General features: G+C 43.4%; 1 protein-coding gene across 3 annotated transcripts; it reads left to right on the plus strand.

The window, feature by feature from the left end:
- The first annotated feature begins 293 nt into the window (after nucleotides 1-293).
- si:dkey-174m14.3 (uncharacterized protein LOC563117 homolog) lies at nucleotides 294-23223 on the plus strand. Of its 3 annotated transcripts, none has more exons than XM_068577198.1 (7): nucleotides 294-354; nucleotides 3447-3484; nucleotides 14412-14573; nucleotides 15773-15839; nucleotides 17189-17296; nucleotides 17632-17712; nucleotides 20994-23223. In XM_068577198.1, the coding sequence occupies exons 1-7, from the start codon at nucleotides 352-354 to the stop codon at nucleotides 22404-22406; spliced, it is 1872 nt and encodes a 623-aa protein (XP_068433299.1). In that variant the 5' UTR covers nucleotides 294-351; the 3' UTR covers nucleotides 22407-23223. The 3 variants fall into 3 exon arrangements, with proteins under 3 accessions (XP_068433299.1, XP_068433298.1, XP_068433297.1); XM_068577197.1 differs by lacking the exon at nucleotides 294-354 and adding an exon at nucleotides 12303-12507 and having other exon boundaries at nucleotides 3407-3484; XM_068577196.1 differs by lacking the exons at nucleotides 294-354; nucleotides 3447-3484 and adding exons at nucleotides 3770-3915; nucleotides 12303-12507.
- The last annotated feature ends 1680 nt before the right edge of the window (nucleotides 23224-24903 follow it).

Consider the following 24903-nt stretch of genomic DNA (forward strand, 5'->3'; position numbering starts at 1 on the left):
GGGAAACTAGTCCCCACCACAAGTTCACCTCAGCCCGAAGACGAGCTTCAAGCAGCCACACAGCGGGGCCCCAGGCGACCCTGCTCAATGGCCCAACGGCAGGGCTCTTTACTCGAGCTGAAGACGACCCTCGACCCGGAAGACAACGCCTACCTGGAGACGGACATCGACACAGTGGACCTGGAGGGAGAAGCTGAGACAGCGCTTCAGCTGGAGACAGACGAGAAACACGTGATTCCACCTCCTCCGCAGTTCTGTGAGGGGTTTGAGATGTCGAGTCCCTTTCTGGAGTTGTATCCCGACTTCCTCACATACCCCTACAGATCCGCCTCTCTGCCCAAGGGCATCAACATGGTGAGTGGAGAAAGTCGTCCCAGTCTTTAATCAAAGCCAGACCTCGGAACATATGTCGTGATTGGAGCCGAAATTGTTTCTCGCAGAGTTTGAAGGGATGCCTAAATAAATCAAGTCTTTGGGTGATTTGAGTGAGTTCTTGATTTTTCTAGGGCTTTTCTGCTCTATTATTCAGAGCGTAAAGAAGTACAGGGAAAAATGAGCAAGTTATAATGTTACTAGTTCTTTGTCTAATCCAGTCCATGTTGGGTTTTTTCAATCAAGATTTTTAGAAAAGCAGCAAAGAATCCACACAATAACATAGAATGTTCATAGAAGAAAATATGAAAGATGCCTTTATCATCACCGTGTTCATGTCTCTGAAGAAACAACACACAAATGCACAAAACAAACACTGTAAACACGGTCACGTTTACACATTCCTGCCTTATCCCCACAAACATACGTGCTTGCATACACATGTACTCACTCTCATGTACACAATGAAGGAGAATAATTTTTTTTTACTAATTTAGTGAACCTTTTTGACTTGGTGGCTGGAAAAAAACACTCCAAATGAATGCCTTTGCTGCTCCGTATCTGTGTCAATAGGTAAGTGTTTGCTAAGGACTTCATCACAGGGTGATGATAGTATGTGTTTGAGTTTTTTTGCACTTCCCTGGACAAAAAAAGTTATTGCAGCTTTAAAGAAAAGCCTCAACTTTTTTTTGCAAGAGATACAAAGTTTAGGCAAAACATCATGAGAAGTACTTCCTGGTGGCAATCGGAGTCTAAGGATTAGCAGACACTAAACCCAATAAACAAGATTTAATTTAAATCTTTGCTCTCTCTCTTTAGCCCAACACACAGACCGTGGCTCGGCTTTATTCATCCAGGAAGAAGAGACAAAGTTCTGCTTTAAATCAGGTTTCCACAAACGCTACTGCATCAAATTTGTCCGAAGGGAAGACTCATTGTCTTCCTTGCGCTCACTATTAATATTTGTGAATAAATGTATTACATTTGAATAATGAATACTGCTGTAATCAAGTTGTATTTTGCGCACTGATCATAAAGCACTTACCACACTTCTAATGATGTTGTCTTTATGAAGACAAAAGTAATTCAAACTCTGTGTGTTGGTTGTTCTGCTGATCCACAGACATGCTGCCTCTCAGCTGATCCAGTTAGTTATGACGACGATGGTGATGGATGATGATTATGCGCGTGTGCACAGCAGCGGCGCTCCATGCTGACCGCTGAACAGGCTTTTATGGGTACCTGCTCATCAGCATTCTCCCCATCAGCAGCTCCTCCACATAATCCAAACCGAACAATGCAGTCATTTACTGACTCAGCCCACTCACCGGCATTTATTGCGTGACATCCATCATTTTCTGAGCTTGAGACGGTAACCTTGGTAAAACGGCCGCGGATGCAAACAGACTGTTTCAGCATCTGTTTGTCTTCAGGAATAGCAACTGGTGATTTCCCCGTATTTACAGCAGCAGTGTGTGTCACTGGAAGACGGGCCTGGAAGCTCAATTAGCAATTACTGCATCACAAGTGAGTGTATTTCCAGTCTCGGCATGGCATTACTTTCATTGGTAGATGATAAACAATCTGGCTATCCTCATTTTTCAAAAACGTGTCATTTCAGTTACGAAAAAAAGCACAACATTTCGTTATTGAGCTCAAACGTCACTATATGTTTGGCCCCTGGTCCAGCTCTCATCGAAGAGTTTCAATTTGCAGTGTGTGAGTATATTTCGCCCTGAACCCAAAACATACTTGGCAAATCTTCGAAAGTATAGCGCCGCTGCCATTCAATAATAAACGAGAAGATCACATTGCCTTAATTTATTGTCTGATTAAAATTCAGCCTTTGCCGTCACCTTAGCAACTGCTTGAAAAAAGGTGGGTGGCGTGGGGGCTGAGAGGCAGGCATGTGAGCCTGTTGGTGTTCAGCTCGGTGTAGTGTGTCTGCCTGTGTGTGTGTGTGTGTGTGTGTGTGTGTGTGTGTGTGTGTGTGTGTGTGTGTCGCTGCAAAGTTTCATCTCCTCACACGAGTCCTTGTGCAAGTGCGAGCGCAGTAACGAAACATTCTTCACAGGCACACGACCTTCAGCTGTGCTCTCGCCGAAGATGCTAACTCGATCTGTTCTACCCCCTCCATCCATCCCCTCCGCTCCCTATTCCCCCCCCTCTGGCTTTAAACCACGTTTCCGTTGGTATTCTGACTCGGTTATGTTTCCCACGAACCCTGCAAATCAAACAACGTCCTTCTGACGCTCGCTCCTTTCATTAACGACGCTACTGCATGCATGACTCCCTCCACTAAATGAGGGAAACCTACTTTCCAGCCTTCCCCGAATCGTGGACCACGACAACGCGGCAGCATGGATGCCACACTCGATCAGGCCTGCACCCTAAATCTGAATGAAGATGAGAATACTTTGGGAATGATGCATAATTCATCGCCTTCAGAAAGAGGGCCAGCAGCAGACTTGTACAAAACGTATTCTCCCTAACAGCCTGGGACTTGAGATGTAAGATTCAACAGATTGGACCACCTGTTCCCCTCACCTTCTCTCCCTCCGTTCTCCATCTCTCTCCACACCTCCTCCTCCTCTTCTCTCTCTTTCTGTCTCTGCTCTTGTCTTTCTCCGATTCAGCACCTAGACGAGGATATTGAGTTGCTGTCAGTATCCCTCGTGGGGGGGCTTGCCATGTATCTGCAGTCTGGCTGCAATGGAGGTTTCCACTCTCCCTCCGCACTCCCCTCCTTCCTTCCTTCCTTCCTCGCGTCCTATGATATGATTGTTCTCTTCTCACCTCAAGTAAGTGCAGATGTAGACAGCCGGATGAGGGTTTCCTCACGAGCAGAGATGGAGTGGAGGGAGAGGAGCGTATGAGGGAGCAGGAAAGACAGAGCGAGAGAGAGAGAGAGAGAGAGGGAGAGAGAGAGGGGGAATAAACAAAAACAGAGAGGGAAACGGAGAACGTGCCTGCTGAATATGTATGATATTTGTTTCTGTTTGCGATGCTCTACTTGGCAGCTCCATGGCCAGTTCCATGGGTCCCCTCCACTAACATGCTGTCATTTCCTTTAGGTGCCTGACGAAGAGATGAACAACATAGACACTATCAGGTAAGCTTCTCCTTCACCATCTCTTTTTCTCTCTCTCTCTCTCTCTCTCTCTCTCTCTCCTTCTGCACATATCTTTCAGCGCTACACCATCACGCCCCCGCTCTCTCCCTGTCGTCTTCCTTTAAGCTCCTTCCCTCCCACTCTTCTTCTCTGTCTTTCCACTCTCGCACAGTCTCTCTCCCTCACTCCCTCTGTCTTCCCTCCCTGGCTCAGCTGCTGCTGCTGCTGCTGCTGTTGGACTGGTGGTGGTGGAGGTGGTGGCGGGGGGGCTGATGTGCATGTGGTGGGGTTTCTCGGAGCTTTAAGGGGAGAGCTGGGTAAACCAATCCAGATAGCATATAGAGGGGGGTTTTCTCCATTTCCCCAACGAGGCTCAGGCGGCAGGATTTCTATCTCTCGGTCTCCAGGATGAAGCTCTGCGTGAGCGGAAGGTACTGCTTCCCTGTTTGCATCTTTGATTTGGATTACAATGCTGGTTCGGTTGTGTCTGTGTGAGTGTGTTTGAATGTGTGCGTGCGTGCGTGCATGTGTGTGTGTGTGTGTGTGTGTGTATATGTGCTCATCTGTATGTGATGTGGCTGCACTCACAGTGTCAGTTCGTGCTCTCTGTGTAGTGATGCAGTGCTGTTGTGGTATTATCTGCTTTTCTGATAGTTTGTCAAAGATAGCCGGGTGTTGTTTTTGCAGAACAAGGCTGCTGGTTGTATGCAGGAAATCTCTTGGCTTGAAAATACACTGCAGCGTATGTGGCGTTACTGTAAAAGCTTTTTTTTCTTTAAGGGAATCAATCCAGAGTGTGTGTGTTTTTCATTAGTCTTGAATGTGTTATAGTAGAAATGTCCACTGTTTTACATCTGCTTCTGCATGATTTCAGTCAGTCACCTGTCGGAATGCACCTATAGCCCCTGATTAATTACTCTGCATGGCAGCGCTGCTTTACACTGTGAACAACTGAGCAATTGTAGCTCGAATCCACGTTCTTTATGTTTTGAAACAAAGCTGACAGACTCAAATGTTCACCAAAGCCCAAGTGATAACTGAACGAATGCCTTCACATTCCTGCACACACAGATTTGAATGAGCTCATTACAAAATTACAAGTGCTCACCTAATTTTCTGATTAAAGTTGCATTACACGGGAATCAAGGCAGCAAAGCAAACATGACGACGCGCAGAAAAGGATCTGCTCCTTTTTCATTTCTCCGCTCCTTTCCCCCTCACTGTCCTACAGTAGACACGTTGTAATTGATACTATTACTAATGAACCATTATTAATCCGGCACGGACGGAAATAGATCCCGAGCTTTCCCTTTTGTGTTCGATTGCCGATGGTATTATTACGATTTCAGGCAGATTACAGTTTGAAAGCCGTTTAACCAGCCGATGAGGGGGTAATTAATCTGACAGGGTGTTTCTCCAATATCGGGCATCAGTTGTCCTCACCACTGTGTCACCGCTTTAATTGAATTAAAGCAGCTCTGCTGAGATAAGGGGAGGTGTTCCTGTGTCTTTTCTCCTCGCTCTCTGCTGATGAGGAAACAAGGTGACCTGTGGCCTCTGACGACGCTGTGAGGACTTTAAACAGTTTGCTCGATCTACCTGAGAGTCTAACTCGGCATCTACATCCTCCCGACCCCCCCCAACCCCCACCCCCACCCCCACCCCCACCTCCACTCACCCATACATCTTATCTCCAAGACGCCTTCCTCTCTAAGTGATGAAATGTCCTGAAATCTCGTATCGCTCACTCTCTCTCTCTCTCTCTTCTCTCTCTCTCTCTCTCTCTCTCTCTCTCTCTCTCTCTCTCTCTCTCTCTCTCTCTCTCTCTCTCTCTCTCTCCTTCTGTCTGTCCCTTGGTCGGGCTCCTGCGTCGGGGCCCTGCGGTGGCGATAGAGATGCAAGCTCCAGAGCAGAGGCAGCTTTGGTTGGGTGAACAGTTTTTGAAGTTTTTAAACGTGTTGTCAAGCATCTATTCTAGAAATGAGAGTGACACCACTTGGGGGAGGAAACAGAAAAAGGACAGCTCCTCTCCCAGGATGATTGACTGCCTGAAATGTAATGAGGCTTACGGAAAGAGTGATAATGAAAAGACATCCTACGGTGGCAAGAGAACAAAAGTTTGACATAGTATTATGGATTTAAAGCGATTCAGGTAACAGAGATGTACATTTAGAATGATACAGTCTGAAAACTACTCATTGTACACAGAAGAAGAGCAAATATAAATGTTTATTGAATATCTGCAACATCTAAGACGAAGCGCAGTATCAAATGTTTTTTTACACTGTGCCAGTCATCACCACAGTCACTCGGATAAGATTTGGATGAGGAAAAAAATCATTCACTGAGTTTGACATCCTCGCGTCAAGATCAATAAAGTTGCTATTCTGCAGCTTTAGATGGTGTCTCATCCATCTCAGTTGGTTTGAGATTTGGTGAAGTAAGCACATGATTCACATCATTTTCATTTAACCATTCAGTCATCCCCTTAGCATCTGCTTTGTTGTCTTCCCATGGCTCTACTCAAGTTGTCCCTCTGGAATAAATTATTTGTAATTTTTGTAATATTCCTTCTTCTGGCACAATCAATGCCGCCCTCAGGTCTGTCCATTGGTTATCAAGCTACGGCCAGTTACCACTGCTTTGTGTCATTATGCTAAGCTATCTGGCTAGTGACCGCTAATGCTAAACCACGTAAACCGATTGTCAATTAATATCAGTACCAGAAATATGAAACACTTTGGCAACGATATTGTCCCAGATGAATTAGGCGTCCATTGAATAACTTTAAAGATAAAGTGATAATACATAAAAAGCAATAGCAGACGTTAATATGTGTGAAAGTGGTGTGGGAGAGAGGCTGGTTTGAAGAGAGGTTACTTTAGATGTGCTTAAGTGGACATTGTTGGTCTAACAGACTAATGCCCTCCTCTGTGGGCTGAACAGTCCGTCTCTCTCTCCCACTCTGGGTCTATGGTCTCTCTCCCTCTGTGGTGAAGCACTGACAGCTCATCGGGGGTTATTAAGTGTATCTTATCATCTCAACCTCATTATTCTTCCTCCCCTTTGCCCTCTTAAGCACCAGCAGTCGGATCGTACAGGTCAGATTTATTCTTCGTGCCGATGAAGCAGTCGACCATGTTAATGGCTTCACAACCAGCTGCCACAGCTCCAAGTCTTTGACTTGAATTGTACATTTACTGAGTAATCTGCAGTATGTGTTAAGAACGCCCCTGACTGAAGAGATTATGACACTCATTTAATGAGATTTAAAGTGAGACTTTTGATAAGCAACCACCAATGCTGCTAAATGCACTCAGCTAAAATACTAAACTAATGTAAGAGTGGCACAAGTGGAGACGAGTCACAAAGTCCTGCTGTGTATTTTGTTTTGCTGCTTATGAATTCAAAATTGCAAAATCTGTCACCAATTAACACATTATATCTTGTTTGTTTAATCCAGACCACAACTATGAACAAAAATGTTTCATCAAATCTACTAAGAAGAATTTAATACAAAACAAAAACAGGTTCATAAAGGAACTGTCATTTATTTAAAGGAATAGTTTGTCATTTACAGATATGTGCCTTCTTGCAGAGAGTGAAATTAAAAGTTGTTGTGTCTGCAAATATAAAGCTATCACAAACAGATAGCTATCACAACTAGTCTGTAAAATCCCTCGTTTTTACGCCTCAGTTTTTAAACAGGTGAATTGAACACAATGAAAGGGGGATAGCACAGGCGAGCTGCTTTCAGTCTTTGTGCTAAGCTAACAAGCCTTATATTACCAGACAAATATTCTAACAATCTTCTTATCTTAGTTTCTGCCAATGAAGTCATTTCCCAAAATGTCTAACTATTGCTTTAAGTCTTTATTGGAACCAAACATCGTCTTTTCCATGTAAAATCACAGTGGCATTTCAGCACGAGGAGTATGCCAAATAGGGGAGGTTTAAATGGAAATTAAACACATAAACAAATGTTTTCTTTTTCGTTGCTTGTTTGCCTTTGATGATCCCAAACTGAAGGTCACAGATTTCATACCATATGCCACTTACTTAATGTCGCAAGGCTGAAAAGCTGTTTGCACTTTATTGCTTTCTATATTCACTCAGCATAGCCTCCATTCATGCATCCCTGAGCTGAAGCCTCTTAAGAGCCATAGATGGACCTGAAAGTACATCTGAGGCTCCTGCTGTACAGTTGTGATGGATGAGAGGCAAACGCTCATGTACACGCGCACACACACACACACACACACACACACACACACAGACACAGGGAACATACATGAAAACACAGAACACGGAGCGGTAAAGTGCAGGCTAAAAGATTTGCAGAGACGGTTCCTTTGTTGTGTCAAATCACTACCTGTCCATTTGATTGCCACTCATAAACAATACGTTGTGATCATGAGCAGTGTGTCTTGTGTGTGTGTGTGTGTGTGTGTGTGTTTGTGTGTATATGTGTGTCTGTGCGCGTGTCTGTTCTATTTTTAATGAGCTGAACCCTTTTGAAAAGCTGCTTGTGCTTCTTCGTCCCATCTCCTTTTTGTTGGGGCTGAAAAGATGGCTAACGCCGGCCTTATTTGTGCGTATGCCAAAACATTTTGAGTAACGTCTTTTACGATGTAAATCACTGCTCAACCAAAAATTGGGAAGCCAAAAAAAAAGACGGGACGGAAGGAAACGGAGTGGATGGAATTGGCATTTTCTTTACCATTTACTTTATGGAAAATGTAAATGCTGAAGCAATTGAGACTCACTGATTTGGAACACACGGTAATCTCGAGGAAACTTGAATTTCAAAGTGAGCGAGAGGTTTCAGATGAAGTTTCTGAGCGAGTGTGTGGATTCTGGATCGGAAGAAGAAGACCAGGTCTCGGTGGCTTTGCTAGGACAGCTCTCAGTAGGATTTACTGGCATCGTAACATGAGTTTCTTGTCGAGAGGCAGACACTGTTTTTGTAGAACAGCATGTGCTTACATGTGATGTGTGTGTGTGTGTGTGTGTGTGTGTGTGTGTGTGTGTGTGTGTGTGTGTGTGTGTGCGTGCGTGCGTGTGTGTGTGTGTGTGTGTGTGCTCTTATAGCTTTGGGGGTTTTCTTGCCTCTACTCTACTCCAAACTTCTATTTATTTGGACTTGAATTATTTATGACAAGCACTTTTGAGAGACAATGTTTTGTGACAGCATCTTACATTATTTTTGTCTGTATCTATGTTTGGAAACAAACATAATATAAAAAACATTCAGTTTTTTATATTATGTTCACTGAAACTTTTCAATTTAGAATAAAAATACTTTACCGCGACATAGTTATAGTGCTCAGTATCTTTATATTTACTCTTTAGGAATATATCTATGTACTTTTGTTTTATACAAGTAATCATTTCACAACATATTTCATATTTTAAGTGAGCCTTAGAGGTGCTGGGAGACAGATTTAGCTACCTTTGTACAGAGCCCCGCTCTTAGTATTTATATGAGTTTTCTTCCCTTTTTTGCATGACAAGTTGTTGTGTTGTTGTGTTTTCAAAATGCCTCAAGTGTCTGACCCATCACCCTACTCTTACATCACTGGTGCTGGTTCCACTCTTGCTGGGAGAGCATCTACTCTGAAATAGGAGCTGAAGAACAATGATCGTTCCTAAAAAAAATATTTGAGTCGCTAAAGACTGAAATTCTGATCTTTTTCCCTTTTGGTACCAAAACCCAGTAAGATTTTTGCTAATGCAGAGACATTTTCAGCCTTAACAACAACTTGCTCTGGTGTTGATGTTGGACCTAATCAGATCTCTGTGTTGACTTTTGGGATTTCAGAAGAGCAACAGAGCTGTGTATATTTTTGTGTTTTCATTCGGGGCTCGGCTAGCCTCCATCACCTCTTGCGCTCATCCTAAAATCCTCTCGGGATGGTTGTTGTGATTACGCACTCCTGTTCGCCGGGTGCCATCAGCGGCACATGAAATCCGTTCAGCGGGTCATTATCCCCTGCTGCCGCTAATGATGTTGGGAGTTGGTGTGTAACTACTTAGTTGTCTGCTCCCGGGTCAATCAATGCTGGACAGAGAAACAGCAGAGACACAAACCCACACATTCTCACAGAACAGAACATACACTCTTAGTGCCCTGAGTTGAGAGTTGATTTTTCTTTTTCATTAGGTGGTTGAGTCATACTGCTGAGTGACTGCTGCAGGTTAGCTACCTTGTTAATCTGAAGGGATACGAGGCAGAAAGAGCGTCGTCTTTGCCTTCTTCCTCTGCTGCTTCTGGATGAGTCAGCTGCACGGGTTCCCCCCGCTCTAATGCTGAGGTCTAGGCCTCTTTATAAGGGCTTTTCCTGAGAGCCTGTCTGCGAGGTGCATGCGATCAGCAAGGCAGGAAGGAAGAAACCAGGCGGAGGAGAGGAGAGGAAGGAGAAAGACAAATTATGATTTCCAGTGGAGACTTCACACCCACTCTGTTTGCCTTTCCTCTCTAATTTAGTGATGGCTCTTTCCTGTCTTTGACTAAATTGCGACTACTCTCGCTGGCATCCCCCCTCCAAAAAAAAAAAAAACGCTTCCTGCGTCTCCCTCTTCCCCATTCCTCAACTTTAATATCCTCTTCCTCCTCTACAGCCTCCCCTTCCTCTTCTTTTCAATGCTCTGAGTTCCTCTCGAATGTCAGCATGGCACGAGTGGGTGGCAGGCAGCGCCATCTGAACGAGCCCCGTCTCTGGTTTTGCTGCAGTGTGAGGATCGGTGCTGAAGGAAGAAAAAGCGAGCGAGTGAATGAGCGAGGGGGCGAGGGAGGGAGCGAGTGAGGGTAGGAGGGAGGGAGGGAGGGAGGGAGAGTTGTGTGCTGGCGGTTTGACAGCAAACACCTGACGTGGCCTAAGATATGTCGCCAACAGCTGTCCTTTTTTGACTTTCATGATCGAGGCTGTTTGGTTTATTTCATTCCTTGAAATAGGGGATTGAATCGGCAGAGCACAACAAACACACAAATACACAAAAACACATACAGACGCACAATGAGAGTCGTATAGACGCAAGCACACTGCAAGTATGCGCCTACAGGGACACAAAGCAACAGCCTCTTACATGCACCAAAAGATGCCCACACCCACCACATCTCACACACACAAACACAAACTCACGCACACACACACACACACACACACACAAACACCAGCAGAGCCGGTGTGCTATGACTCAGAGGGGAGCAGCTGGAGTGAAGGCTCCAGTGGCGGTGGTGAGCTGTCACCATCTGGAGGAGTGCATGTCTCCCTGGCTGCCTCCTCAGCCAGCGGCATAAATCACCGCCCAACAACTGGGTGTCAGTGGATCAACATGTTTCTCTTCTGTCTGTGTCATCAGGTTTTTACTCATGCGTGTGTACAGTATCTACGGGATACAACATCCCAACCGTGAGGCTGTGAAGCTCCACTGCAGCCACATGCACGGTCCGTCATTGTTTCCGTTCCGAGTGGACGGCACCGCGCTCGGATCAGAGCGGCTTTGATCCGAGCTTTGAGGCGCCGTCCCGTCTAATAATCCGCACAATTTGTCTGCGGGCTGACAGACCGCACCTGCGCTGCGGTCTGTGGACGCCATCGAAACACACGGGTTTGAGCGCACCGGAGCAATATTTGGAAAAGAAGCCTCGGCGCATTGGCCTTGTCAAACTCATTTCATTCAAGATGGGGTGGATGTGTCAGTTCACGTCCTTTTCATTTGGACATGTAAGAGATGAAGTGTGCAAGAAGAGAATAGAGGATGTTTGTTTCTAACTGATAGGTCTGCTTGTCACAAAGGCCTTTCATCAAGCAGTGATATAAAGCAGGGCCTGTCCAGCGAAGCACAAAAGCAGCATTACACCTACAAATACTTTTCCTTCTCTTTTGAGGACTCTGGAAATATTTTCAGCTGTCAGCTTCTTACTATGATAAATGGGACACTTCTTTGAAGCAAAATCATTTTTGCTAAATTTAGACCGGTTTTTGTCATTTAGTCAGAGATTTCTGTTTTTGTGTGTCTCTGTGCTCTTTTCTCTGGCTTAAAGAAGAAACATGTATCTCAATATGGGATATGGGGTTGTTTCTGTATGTTGGCAGACCATTGTCAAAAGGTAATCAATAATGCTGGCTGAATACATTTTTTTCTGAACCATTAACTTATGTAACAAATAGTAGCAACAAAAAAATGCTGCAGCAACTTACGAGACATAAGAAATGCTCAAAGTCCATTTACACTCTCGCCTTAAAGACAAACATGTCTCTATGGTAAAGAGAGCTGGAGTAGAAGAGTGAATTCAAACCCCAAAAAGTTCAAATAAGTTGTAATATTTCATTTTAACCAACATGAATTCCACAAAGGTGCAAGCTGTGGATCCGTTGCAAAACAAATAGAAGCTTTTGCTCTTAAAGTCTGAAGGACTGAGAGCAACACTTGACATTTACCACTGATGCCTTACTTCCACTTTCACAACACAGTGTGACACATGACAGCCACTAATATTAGCCCAAAAGCCACAACACCCTGGGTGGGTTTTAACCTTGTCTGATCTTTAAATGTGGCGGTTACTCTGATTTTAGTACAGTTTAAGGGTATTTCAGCATCCACAACTGTGGGTATTTTTTTTGCCATGAAATGACTATCACTGTAAAATATATATATATATATATATATATATATATATATATATATATATATATATATATATATATATATATATATATATATATATATATATATATATTAACTTTGTCCTTCAGGATCCCTTGTTAATCTGTAATAACTAATATTGGCAAATCTGTGTGTTTACTTTTGGCAGGATCAACGCAGGTAGAGTACTCAGTAACTCTGCAGGCCCCACTTAGCGGGTCTCCTTTGGGAAACTAACACATAGGACGGCTCCCTGTGGTCAACCCCTATAAACACATGAGAGGGAAGGAACACAGACAAACCATGAAAAAGATATACATTGGCAAAACTGCCTTAAAAGTGCCCCGAAATGGCGGCAAACATCCGAAAAAGAGGTAAGAGAGTAACTCTCAGACGCCATCTTTCCATCAGTCCTCGTTTTTATCTGTTTGTCCGCTCATCCGCCCACGAGGTGTCTCCTCTGGTCGCCCAGTGATACGAAAGCGGCCTCATCCTACCCGTCCGAGCCCAGGAGTAACGCTGCCTCGTCATCTCATCTCACCGGGATGAAAGCACTCATTATGTCTGACTCAGCTCCTGTTCACAGAGGAGGTCACTAATGGGGGATTTTTCATCCCTGGAGCTACTTCACGTAAACTCATCCTCTATCAAACAACAAACACCTGTATTCCCCTGCTAATGCCTGCCAATCCAAGACAAGCAGGAAGCAAAACAGCACTGAAATGCCTTCCAGTCAGTTGAGACACTCACTGAACTCCCTTTGTAGGCAGGTATTGTTTTTACTCAGCGACTTGGTATAGAAGCAGCAGCGTTCAGCGTAAATCCACCACCTGAAAAATGTTCCAGACTCCGTGTGAAAATATCAAATCTTGACCTCTTTTATTCATCATTTAACCCATAGTATAGTACTATATGTTATGGTAAGTAAGTAACTATACATTAGCTTTAAAGGTGAGAAAGTGAGAAAGAAAGAAACACAAGTAAGGTCCTTAAAAGCATCTTAGGGAGGAAGGTGGTGCCTTCAAACCCTGTTCTGACGTCCCTTCTTCTTCCAACATTCAGCTGCTGTTTGTATTTTAACATCTTATATCAATAAATGGAGGCGGTTAATAGCGCTCAACCTCACAAGGAATGTATGGCCGATGTGATAGGTACACTAAGTACACTGTAACACTACATTAGTCTGTGTGTGTGTGTAAATCAATTTATATAAAAAAAATACCTTAATTGTATTATTCATGTGACTGTCCCAAATTAACGATCCAGCTAAAGTGGTTTATAAGACAACAAAGGTGACAGGAATTAAACAAGACAACATTACAAAGAAATGTCTGGTTATATTTAGTCTTACCAACTGAAGTTCCTATCAAGCATATTAATAAGCTGGGGACTGGATGCTACCTCCACTTGTGCACATGCAAACATTGTAAGGAACCTGTCCCTGATATTTTCTTCGTCTTCCTCAGCCCCCGCCTCGTGCATCCATGATCTCGTTAAGAGAGAGAGAGACAAAGAGAGGAAGTGAAAAGAGCATCTCCATCCACTCGCTGCTATCTGCTATCAGGCTGCAGATAGAGTCATTACCCTCCTCCCTCCATCTGTCCGTCAATACAGGGTCCATTAAGCCCGGTCGTGCACACTCATATCCATCACGGCAACAGACATTTCCTCTTTTCCCACTCACACTTGCCCTTTTATGAGATGAAGTCCAGGTAATGCACATGCTCTGAAAATAGTCATCATTGTGCTGTCTGGCTGAATTACATGTGGGGGTTATCGCTGTTCCCTTAATCTGAGCCTTCACAGTCTATTTGTGTGATATATTAGAGTTCATTGGCTCATATTTCATCTCAGATTGCACCCTTTTGTTTCTCAGTGACGATGGGCTTTCTGTGATGATCTTTTATGCTGAGAAAAATATATAGTGCCCAAAAGACATTTAAAAAAAAAAAGCTGTGTGTCCTGGTTTACCCCTGCCTGGATTCTTAATTAGAGATATGTGCTTTAGTCCCATGTTTTCCTCACACAAAGCACTTTCTCACACAACTTTTCTGCTTTTATCACCCTCTCATGATGTTCTCATCACCGCAGCATGGCCGCTCAGAGGCGCATTTAAAAGATTTGTAGACCCTTATAAGTCCATTTAGATAAGCATATACCCAAGTTACAAGCTTGTTTCCTGCAACATATGCCCTGAATACAATCATCTACCGTGTGTGTGTGTGTGTGTGTGTGCGTGTGCGTGTGCGTGTGCGTGTGTGTGTGTGTGTGTGTGCAGCTCACTGCTGGAGCAGAAGGAGGACTTACGGAAGAGGCTTTCCTACACGACACACAAGTTGGAGCTGCTGCAGAGCGAGTTCGACTCCACGCGGCAGTACCTGGAGACAGAGCTGCGGCGAGCGCAGGAGGAGCTGGACAAGTTCACTGATAAACTGCGCAGGTGGGCGCAGACATACCGGACAGCACAGTGGTGGAAGAAGTGTTCACATCACTATGCATGCAACATACGCTTCAAACACAAGTGCCTCAAAATGGTATTGACAGCAAAAACAATCCTATACTCAAAAATGCCGCCCACAGTTAAAAGCTTAAATTGATCCAGTGAGATGAGACATTCAAGCTAACCTTTGTTTTTCACTCCAGTTATATACCACGAGGCAATGCACCGAACTTTCAGTATTTTCCCATCGGTATCTAAAGTTAGCCGGTGTTGTGTTCTGGTCCAGTGAACAGCAGCTTTAAAATAGAGGAGCTATTGTATTGTGGATGTTTAGAAGCCCTCAAGGCCTAAATAGAACAAAAAAAAAATGTATTTCTTCTCTTGCTGCTATGAACTACCAGCTGAGTTGTTCTCATTGTGTGAGTCTTAATAATTAAGCCCAGACAAAATGGTTATTTGTACGCCATCGATAGAGAAACATGTAATACAAAGAAACCAACAGACACAGTTTCTCTCTATTTTCATTATTTGTACAACATTTGAAATTGTTTCCAGAAGTATTCCCTGTAAAATAATGTATTATTGAAGCAGATTTGACCCCGTCAAGTACCAACTACTGTTAGTTTATGAGTACATGTAAGAGTAAGTATTATTTCTTGGAAAATCATGGGCTTTTGTGAATTGTTGTCTCAACAGCATTTAATACTCGCTCAAGAGTGCTTTCTGAAAAATGTCAAAAGCAGATTGTAATCTTCACACAGCTTGAAGTGGAGCAGGAGTGGAGTCAAATGCATTTCAGGCCATGTTGTCTGCATCGGAAAATAAACAAACAATAATACTGCAAAAAAAAAATCTAAATAATTATGGTACACCATAAAAGCCTCCCTCCTCAGGTTAGGATCCACTGGGTATGAGGAGTGAGTAATTCACATCATTATCTTGGCTTAAACCGCATGTCACTGCCTTCTGGGTCACATATAACAGAAAAAAAACCTTCACTAAACCGTCATATCACTGGAGTGAGGTCAGTGAGATGAGAACATGACTTTCAAGTGCATGCTATAAACTGAAATCGTGGCATGCAATTTAGCTCTGACTTGAGATCTGCTGAGAATGCCGATTTGCTTCGTAAAAGTCTCCGGCTGCGAGGTACAAACTATTATCTGCAAGTGAGTTATGTCGTTTATTGTGTCGTTTAGAATACAAAGCAGCTACTCAGCACTGCAGAGGATCAACCAAGATCTGGAGGAAAAAATCCAAAGAAATGTAAGTGTAAGTGTGTGTGTGTGTGTGTGTGTGTGTGTGTTTGTGTGTGATACATCTAATCATATGGATTTCCATGCTAACGCTTCAGTTTCTGTCGACAGAAGAAAGAGAGGCGCCTAAGCAAGTCATGGGGTTGAGACATGGTGGAGAACATTTGGAGGCACAATTTTAATATGGCGATGCCCTGCCTTTGGTACAAGTGAAGTTAATTATGGGCTATTACAATTGGCTGTCCTCCTTCCAGTGGCAGAGTGATAGCATACCCATTGTTCCTCAGTGCGTCGCACCTGACTTCTTTTGTCAGTCGCTGCTTTTGCCGGTGGAAAGATACAATTAACTCGCCTGCCTGAGAACACTGTACGACAATCAGGTTTCTTTGCTGCTGAATAGACAACTGGAAGAGCTCAGCGAAGAGGTTTGTTACAGCACAAGATAATAATCGCCGCTGCCCTCGGCATGATTACAACGCTACAGCAGTTAGATACCACGTCACTGAGGTGCTGAGGGTCATCCGGGCTTTCTATGACAAGACAAATTGACATTTTTCAAAATACACGCCAACAGCTCTTTCTTATTTCTGGTGAAGCGTCCTCATCAGCTGTTATTGATTCCCCTCACGTATCCCCTCCTCAAGGGGGAGAGAGTGCTGAGTAAGTCTCTCTGTAATCGTAAAGCTTGTTTACTCCACAGGTGCCACAAGCCCATCTGACCCCATGGCCCTGCACAACTCGAGGATGTAATTACAAGACAGATAAACACAGTGATATACTTTGTGTGTGCTTGTACTCGCACAGCCACACAGTCCCACAGAGAAAAAGCCCGAAGAGACACAAAACCTTTGCAGGCAAAGACTCTTTTATTGCAGCGCTCGTATCGTACAAACCGCAAACACTGGTGGGAAATTAGCAAGCACTGAATTCAAACTTCACACAAACTTGGACTCAGCCGGCCAGGAGAGAAAATGTACTCCTGCGGGGGGGCTCAGTTTACTGACATCACGGTGTTTTGTTGACCTTAAAAATCAGCTACAGTACCTCTTGCTGCCACTTGTATTATGATAATGATGATTATTATACTCAATGGGTGCAGTTGCTCAGTGTATCCTCAATGTATCCTACACTCTTCAAAGTAAAGGTCCTAACAATAGAAAATCATCAAAGCTTATATTCAGTCTCGAGATATTGATGAGAAACCTGAACTTAGACAAGTCATGGCGAATTTGCTCACTTCAGTGAATTACTGTAGTGGAATTTGATTAATTAAAAGATTATAAAAACTGGGACGCACGCCTCAACTGAAGACTTCAACGTTCTTTCCGTGCTGGTAATAAACGTCTCTGTGGTCGTCAGACTCAGCACCACGACGATGAGAAGCGAGCGCTGAGCAGAGAGATCATCGTCCTCAACAACCACTTGATGGAGGCGAAGCTCACCATCGAGAAGCTACAAGAAGACAACGTAAGAGCCTTCTTGTGTTTTCATCTTCAGAGAATAAAAATGAAGCATATTCATAGCGCCATCTTGTTTATCTGCCTTGAACAAAAACTGCTGCATTTGCCATTACAATTAGACATATTGCCTCGTTATAACAGGGTTATATCCTGTTGTCACAGCAAAACTGATCACACACGAGCACCGAGAGACACTTTTACCGTCTTAATTCTGCGTAAAAGCAAAGAAAACAAGATATTTGCTGTTATAAACTATGAGACGAATAAAGTTCTGTGGCTAGAATAATCAGTGGAGATGATGAAACACTCACCAACACCTCTCTTCTAATTGTGTCTCTGTAGGACATGTACAGGAAGGACTGTAACCTGGCTGCTCAGCTTCTCCAGTGCAACAAGTCTCTTTACAGGACGCAGCTCTCTGAGGTGAGATCTACTCGCAGCGGTTCATGTCATTCATGCTTTAATTTAACTCCAATCTCATTTTTGTTTTGTTTTGAAGTCTTTGAAATATATGTTTTTACATGTTTTATCAATGTTTCAGTCACGTCAAATCCCTAGAAGGTTCAATGCAACAGTCAATGAAAGTCACAAGCAACTAAAGGTAAACTTTTTTGCCCTGAAATGTGCGCTACAGTAGCTAAGTCTTTCCCGAGAAATAGCTTTGATGTCGAATGAAGAGGAGATGTGCGAGTGTAGTTTCTTGAACAGCACTATGATGAATTTTCAGCTGATATAAAGATGGGCAAAAAAAAAGTGCTGTCTTGACTGTAAGGGAAGGTCGTTCTGCCCTTTTGTGAGAGGAGATAAGAGACAAGACATGGTGGAGCGATGACTGCTGCCAGTCACTGCAGGAAGGCCAGAGATTAGAGAAGTGAAGCTGCTCTTTGGCTAAATAACCTTCACCTGAGAGAAGGGAAAGAGTTTTAAAAAGGGGATTAAACACAGCTGAACATGTTCCTGGTAATCCAGACATGTACAGTATAATACTTCAAACAGTAGTTATGCACTGAAAGACATCATTGTTTATGATTGTGGATGAATGAAACATGATAAATGAAATTATATATATATATATATATATATATATATATATATATATATATATATATATATATATATATATATATATATATATATATAAAGTGTGAAAATGGTTTAGTATAGTTGACTTAAACTACATGTAAATGGTTAATGTTAATAGTTGGAAGTATTGTATTAATAATTATTAGTGAATTTCCATTTCAATATTATATATTTCAAATTCACTTTATTTTTTTAAAGGTTTAAATGTTATTTAAACATTTTATTAAATATATCCTATCATCTTCCACATTTAGTATCTCTCAAATGATAGAAATGACTTTTAGAATTCAAAATATTAATATGAAATAATATTAACATTTTAGTTTTAAATTATTATGGAGGAAGCAACCCAGAAGTTTAGACATTTAACTAAATGAGTTCCTCCTTTAGCAGCTGGAATGTAAAAGTGATGCTTTGACTTGAATGCATTAATAATTCAAATACAATTTTATATCACTTTGAAATGGTCCATTCTGCAGTACTGACTACATTTGTAATTTAAGTATATGTTACAACAGTAAGTCTTCACCTCTCCTTTCATTCTCATTCAAATCTTTTGAAAATTAACCGATCTCACATGCAGGCTTTGATATGAAAAGCAACAGTCGCCCCAAACTTGTGTTTGCACCGATCAGTGAGTCGAGAGTCCTCTCCAGTCATTCTCCTCATGTCACTCAACACGCAGCTGAGTCAGAGTGTAATTATTCTGCACCGGGTTTAGTAATCATGCCATTGTATGAGAATGATGACGTCTGAAGCACAACAGAAACTACTTCAAGGCAAATGTGAGGGACAGTTGAACTGTGCAAGGAGCTAAAACTGCACTGCAGCCTCATCTCGCTCCCCCGCCGCCGCTGCTGCTTGTGAGAAGATGCATGTGGATATCGACGAGTGTTTTAACGCCGTGCCAGCTTGGTTCCACTTTCCGCTGCATCAGCCCTGGCCTTGTGCCCGTGTGACAGGGTTGGCTTTTAAAGCTGGCAAACTTCCGTGCGGTTAAAGAAAGCCGCCACGCGCTGTTGCCCGTGGCCGATACAATATCCCCTTACACACAAACAAACGCACACACTCACTGTCCAGGGTACAGGATTGGTTATAGAGGGGGACACGTATGCAGGGCTCCTGCCAAAACGAGTGCAGGTCAAAGGCTACACATGCACGCTCTGTATGCCCATGTCTCCTTTGCGTGGGAGCTAATCGAAAGCATATTGATGAATTGTGCTGCAGCATTTTGAGGAGTGCGGTGGCTCTTTGGCGCCTACTGAAGTGCTCCAGTTGTTTGTTCAGCTGCAAAAAAAAAAACACAGAGAGGGTGTGAAATGATTAGGCTCGGATTTCTGAAACGCCACCTAATTGTGATCCTGTTCAAAACAAGCCCGAGTGGAACATGTGTGGACAGTATTTAATGGTGTTAGTTTGGTTCACGTGGTAGTAAAACTGTTTTGATCAAAATGTCTCCTCATGTTAGTCTTTCCTCCATCTACAAAGTTAAAATTAGCTCACCTCTCATTGCCAATTAGGAACAACTGACTAGTTTCCTGTTGATGATGTGCTGCAGTTTGCTTAATGCTTGTTGCTATGGCACAGATAGTAGATGGAGGCTGTTTTTCATTGATAAATGCTCAGATTAGAACAACTTCTATATTTTTCAAGGAGCTAGACTCAGTTCACCTTCATGCTAGATATCTTACTATAAATGCAATAAATAGTTATCATAGTAGCTCTTTATCCGGCACTCTTTGAAATACTTTTCGAGGGAAATTACCATATCCGGTTACTTGCACAATAAAGGGTGAAAGGCCCCTTTACAATGTGGCATTTGGATTAACCCAAAAAGGTGACCCTAGAACCTCAGGAACCAATTTCTCACAATTTGACTGACCAACATCTTCAATACACTGCCCTGCGTGACATTTTGTGAGAACCTTGTTTAATACATTTTGGAAGAAAATGATGGGGGTGAAACTGAAAAGTTCACAGAACCAAGAGAACAATAAATAAACCAGACACATGTACATACTGTAAAAAAAAAAAAAAAGAAGTAAAAATATAAGCAAGGCACAAGGAAATAGAAATATCAGAAGACAAATCTTTAGTTTTCTGTTCATCTTAGGTATGAATTAGAAAAAAAAGATCAACTAGAAATAAATAGAAATAGGTTTGTTGCACCACTTGCATATGTGAATGTGATATTTAACCAGTAAAATAAGAAAATAAATAAGATCCAGCAAGTGAGTAATGAAAAGGCTGTCTGTCGACTCAGGCCTGAGCTGATGACATGTCGATGTTTTCATACTATTTTCTAGTCACAATGCAGTGCCTATGATTCACAATGCATTCATTGCACAATCTGACACAGATTGTGAGAAAAGATTTAATTAAACCTATCGCTCAATGTGACAAGCACTTTCATGTAAACAGCCTGGTAGACCTTCTGATTATAGTACATGTCTAAGGAGTCTTTCCAAGTCTTCAAAGAGTCCAAGAAAACATTCACACTGAATATCATTTCAAAGCCTGTGAATGTTGTAGTATGCAGAGCCCTCCTCAAACAATCATCAGTCATCATCTGTTGGTACAGCAACACTGATGTCACTTGTATTTTCTCTCTTCACTTATAGCTGCCGGCTGATTTTCAGGAGCGATTAACCATGCACTTGGAGGAGCCTCCTCTCTGCCACACTTACTCCGACTCTGTCCCGGCCTCTCTCATTGGCAAAGTGCTGGAGAAGCCAGACGAGGCCTGCAGCAGCAGCCAGGTCTCCCGCTCCCCCAGCCCCCAAACCCAGGACCACGCTTTCATCTTGGAGAGCTTGGGACCGGGACAGCGGCTGGGGCTCCGCGCAGCCTACAAAACTGACCTGTACAGCAGCGACACGGCGCTGTACTGCCCTGATGACCGGCACCGTGAGCGGAGGCCCAGCATGGATCTCCACGGTCAGAGGACGCTTGTCTACGGGCCCCAGATCTCTACCGACAGCAACCCAGAGGAGGGTTCGGTGGGTTTGAGGGCTGGCTTCTCCCAGGAGCACTTTGCCAAGTTCCCTGCCACACTGGGTGCAGGCTCCAGCTCCTACTCCAGCTTCAGTGGAGGGGGGTCCGAGGACAAAGGCAACGGTCCGCCCAGCAGCGCAGCCTCCTCCCCGCACCACCATTCCCTCTACATGGAGTGGAGAGATGCAGGCGACTACGAGAGAAAGAGTGACTCATCCTGGGAGCGGGACAGTCCAAGAGGCTTTGCCAACGCACATCCCTTCCAGCAGACGGAGCTGAGCCACCACCAGAACGGCAGCTCTCCGGTCTACAGCCGCACCATGTCCTCCTGTTTCAGCGAGCCGTATGAGCCGCTCCCTCCTTCTTCATCCCCAAGCGTTGCCTATGGAGACAGTCGTCGAGGCAGCACATTTGCCCCCGAGGACGAGGAGCTGATTGGTCGATGGAGACAACTCAGTGTGGAGGACTTGAGCGCCCACACCTACCGCAGCCCAGGCCGGGCTTCTCCTTACAGCTTCTCAGAGCAGCACTTCTCCGTCCGGCCGTCCAAGATCCGACTTGGCCCGCTCTACAGCAGCTTCCAGGAGGGGGCCGACTGTTACCATCATGGAGGGGCGGGCACGGACCCGGCGTGGGTCGCCGCCAGCCCCAGCCCCGAATGCAGCCCAGGGCTGCGGCAGGCTCACAGCCAAGCCCACCTGTACCGAGCCGAGGACAGCCAGGGGTCGGAGCACAGCCTCTACCACTCAGGGAGCTCCAAAGACCGGGAGGGTAACGGGGCGGCCGGCGGCCAGAGCACCGAGTATGTGGACCCCAGCCCCAACAGCTCCACCGAGTCTCTGAACCAGAGGTCCATGGAGATGGCTGCAGAACTGCAGCACTACCAAGTGGAAATGCACAGCCTGCCAGCACAGGGGAGCCAGTCGCCACCACCAGCCCCGCCCCCTCCGCCTCCGTACAACCAAACATTTGGCTCCTTGGGACTTTCCAGGAAGGACAGTCTGACCAAGGCCCAGCTTTATGGAACACTTCTAAACTGAAGCGCGGGGCTTCCGTACGTCCGGCGACACCCTCTGTGAGCACGATCATTTTGAGAGAAAATGGTTTGAATTGCAGCCAACGGCCGAATAATTCAGTCTCATGAACATGTAACTTTTGCTGAGTATTTAAATGCTTTGATCGTATGGCAATGGTTGGAAACAGTTTACACTACAATTGTCCATAGCAAGTACCGTCAGTCACGTTATAAGAGTTGGATGGTGAGGAGCTCAAGCGGCACGTAAAAAATTTGTAAGAATGTGTATGTATTTAAATTACAAATGTATAAATATATACTTATAACTAAAAATTGAGTGATATATTTTGTATGTAGCTGTTAGCGAGATATACATCCAAATCAATTAAACAAAATGAAAATCCTCTTGATAAACCTGGAAATTGTATATAGATTAAAAACTGCCAATCCTATATTCGAAAACACAAAGAGGTATTTTAATTGAAATAAACTACACATGGATTCAGTCCTTATTTTTAACGGACTGACACAGTGCTGGCCTTGTGAGGCTTTAAATGTTAATGTTGAACCTATGAGGACAACAGAATTAATACATTTAGTTTTTCTTCTGTTGATTGAATTTGACGGTGTCGGTGGGTGTGTTATATTGTTATTGATGGAACATTTTGAGATCTGTCTTAGCAGTCAGTATTATTTATTTTTTGCTCTTCTATATCCCACAGAGAGGTTTTCCTACCCCTATTCTACCTCAGATTTGGATGCCCACACCCCATCAAGCCACTGTAACCTTGTTTCTTTGACGACAATGCATGTTTATATATTTTGGTTGTTTTGTTCGCCTAATAAAGCACAAGTTATACATATGCGCTCCCACGCCTTCCTTTTAATGTTGAAACGTTGCTGTGTGGGGGATTTGAAACATGATTTAATGTAGTCATATATGATCTGCTATTGTTTTGAGATAATTACATGTCTGCAGATCCATGTTGAGTGATTGAACTGAGAGGGAGACCCTTCATTACTCAAACTCACTGTGCTGCAGCCATGTGGTGCTGCCTGCTGAGTCACTACGGAGCCCTGCTCCATCACTGTTGTGAATTTAAAATGAGGTTTGTAGAGCCGGATTGTTGCCAGGATCAGCAAACTAAAAACAGAAAGAGGTTTATTTGTAAGTTCCAAGGAGTCATCAGGACATCACTACAAGGAAATGTGTGTTATGCTGCAAGTTATTGTCCTATCAAACATTCTCGTGGTACAAGTCACATGCTGACAATAAAGTGTGGACAAAATAACAATAAATTGTTTTATCAATTTAAGAAATATCCCTTGAGTAAAGTCCACGTTTGTGAAGTTTTATACAGTGTTGATGAAACTATGATTAACCCACAAAATAACTATTTGTACATACATGAATCACCCCATGTTATCTTGAACTCTGCCTCCGCCGTGAATGCAGAATGAAAAAGAAGTAAAGTCTTAATGAATTGAAGTAAACACGAGCCGCTTTTAACAACGATCATCGCGTGTTTGCAGACTCACAGAACTCATGCAGAATCCTCCTAAAAGTCTCATCTATCCAGTCGTACTCACTACTTCCAAAACATCCACCTTCACCTACACCTTACTATTTAAAACCCTAAACAGGCTCATGCTGCACTAGTACCCTACTTGTCCATGTGAGTCCTTACGAGTTTCAAGTCTTCAAGAATTTACACGGGTATCACAAGGTGTGTAATTGATCTGCAAACGGTTATTTTGTGAGGTGAAGTATTTAAACTCTTTTCAGGTCAATGTATTGTAATGAGGTGAATGGCTCAGATGCACGATTAGTCATTGAGCAGAAAATGTACTACTTTTCAAGCAAAAATGTCCAACAATTTTTAAGTACCAGATTCTCTTGTAATATTAAACTGTATATTTGGGTTTTTAAAAATTGGTCAGACGAAACAAGACATAAGACTTCCAGTCAGGCTTTCGGTATTTGTGATTGTGTTTTGCCTGTATTTTCTGACATTTATAACCCAAATGACAACTATAATTGACAGATTAATCCATGAAAATAATTGTTAATTGCAAGCCTGAATTTAGTCCAACCTCTAAATCCAGCATTCTTAGCAAACAGTTGTTTTATTATCACATGCTGTGTGCGACAATGATGCCAAAAATGGTCTTATATTTATACTTATGCGTCTGAATATCACCTTGTTTTTATATTTCTTTCCTGCGGAGGTGAAAGAGGATTTACATGTGAGATGGAAGCCTTCCACAGGAGGGAGTCACGGTGCAGCACTGATTTACATCGTCAACCTTATTGTTAAGTCTCCTTCACAAAGCAGAAAGCATTTACACTTCAAACACATCAACACAGTAAACCAGGAACAGCTTCCCCCCACCTCTTCTTTCTTTTTGCACTGCATAATGCCTGCTCAAGCATGCACACAGTTCGCATTCAAGGACAATAACTGAACAAGGAATGGATTTTGATTTGCTGATGATTTTCAAAGCACGACCAATAACATGAC

The sequence above is a fragment of the Clinocottus analis genome, unplaced genomic scaffold (genome assembly GCF_023055335.1).
Source record: "Clinocottus analis isolate CAN_PGR_092001 unplaced genomic scaffold, fCliAna1.0.p SCAF_15, whole genome shotgun sequence".
Classification (NCBI taxonomy): domain Eukaryota; kingdom Metazoa; phylum Chordata; class Actinopteri; order Perciformes; family Cottidae; genus Clinocottus; species Clinocottus analis.

Coding starts and splice junctions, on each gene's coding strand:
- si:dkey-174m14.3 (XM_068577197.1), top strand. CDS start 12,410: ATGAGAGGGAAGGAACACAGACAAACCATGAAAAAGATATACATTGGC. Junction 15,840..17,188: donor AGGAAAAAATCCAAAGAAAT/GTAAGTGTAAGT, acceptor TGTGGTCGTCAG/ACTCAGCACCACGACGATGA. Junction 17,713..20,993: donor ACAGGACGCAGCTCTCTGAG/GTGAGATCTACT, acceptor CTTCACTTATAG/CTGCCGGCTGATTTTCAGGA.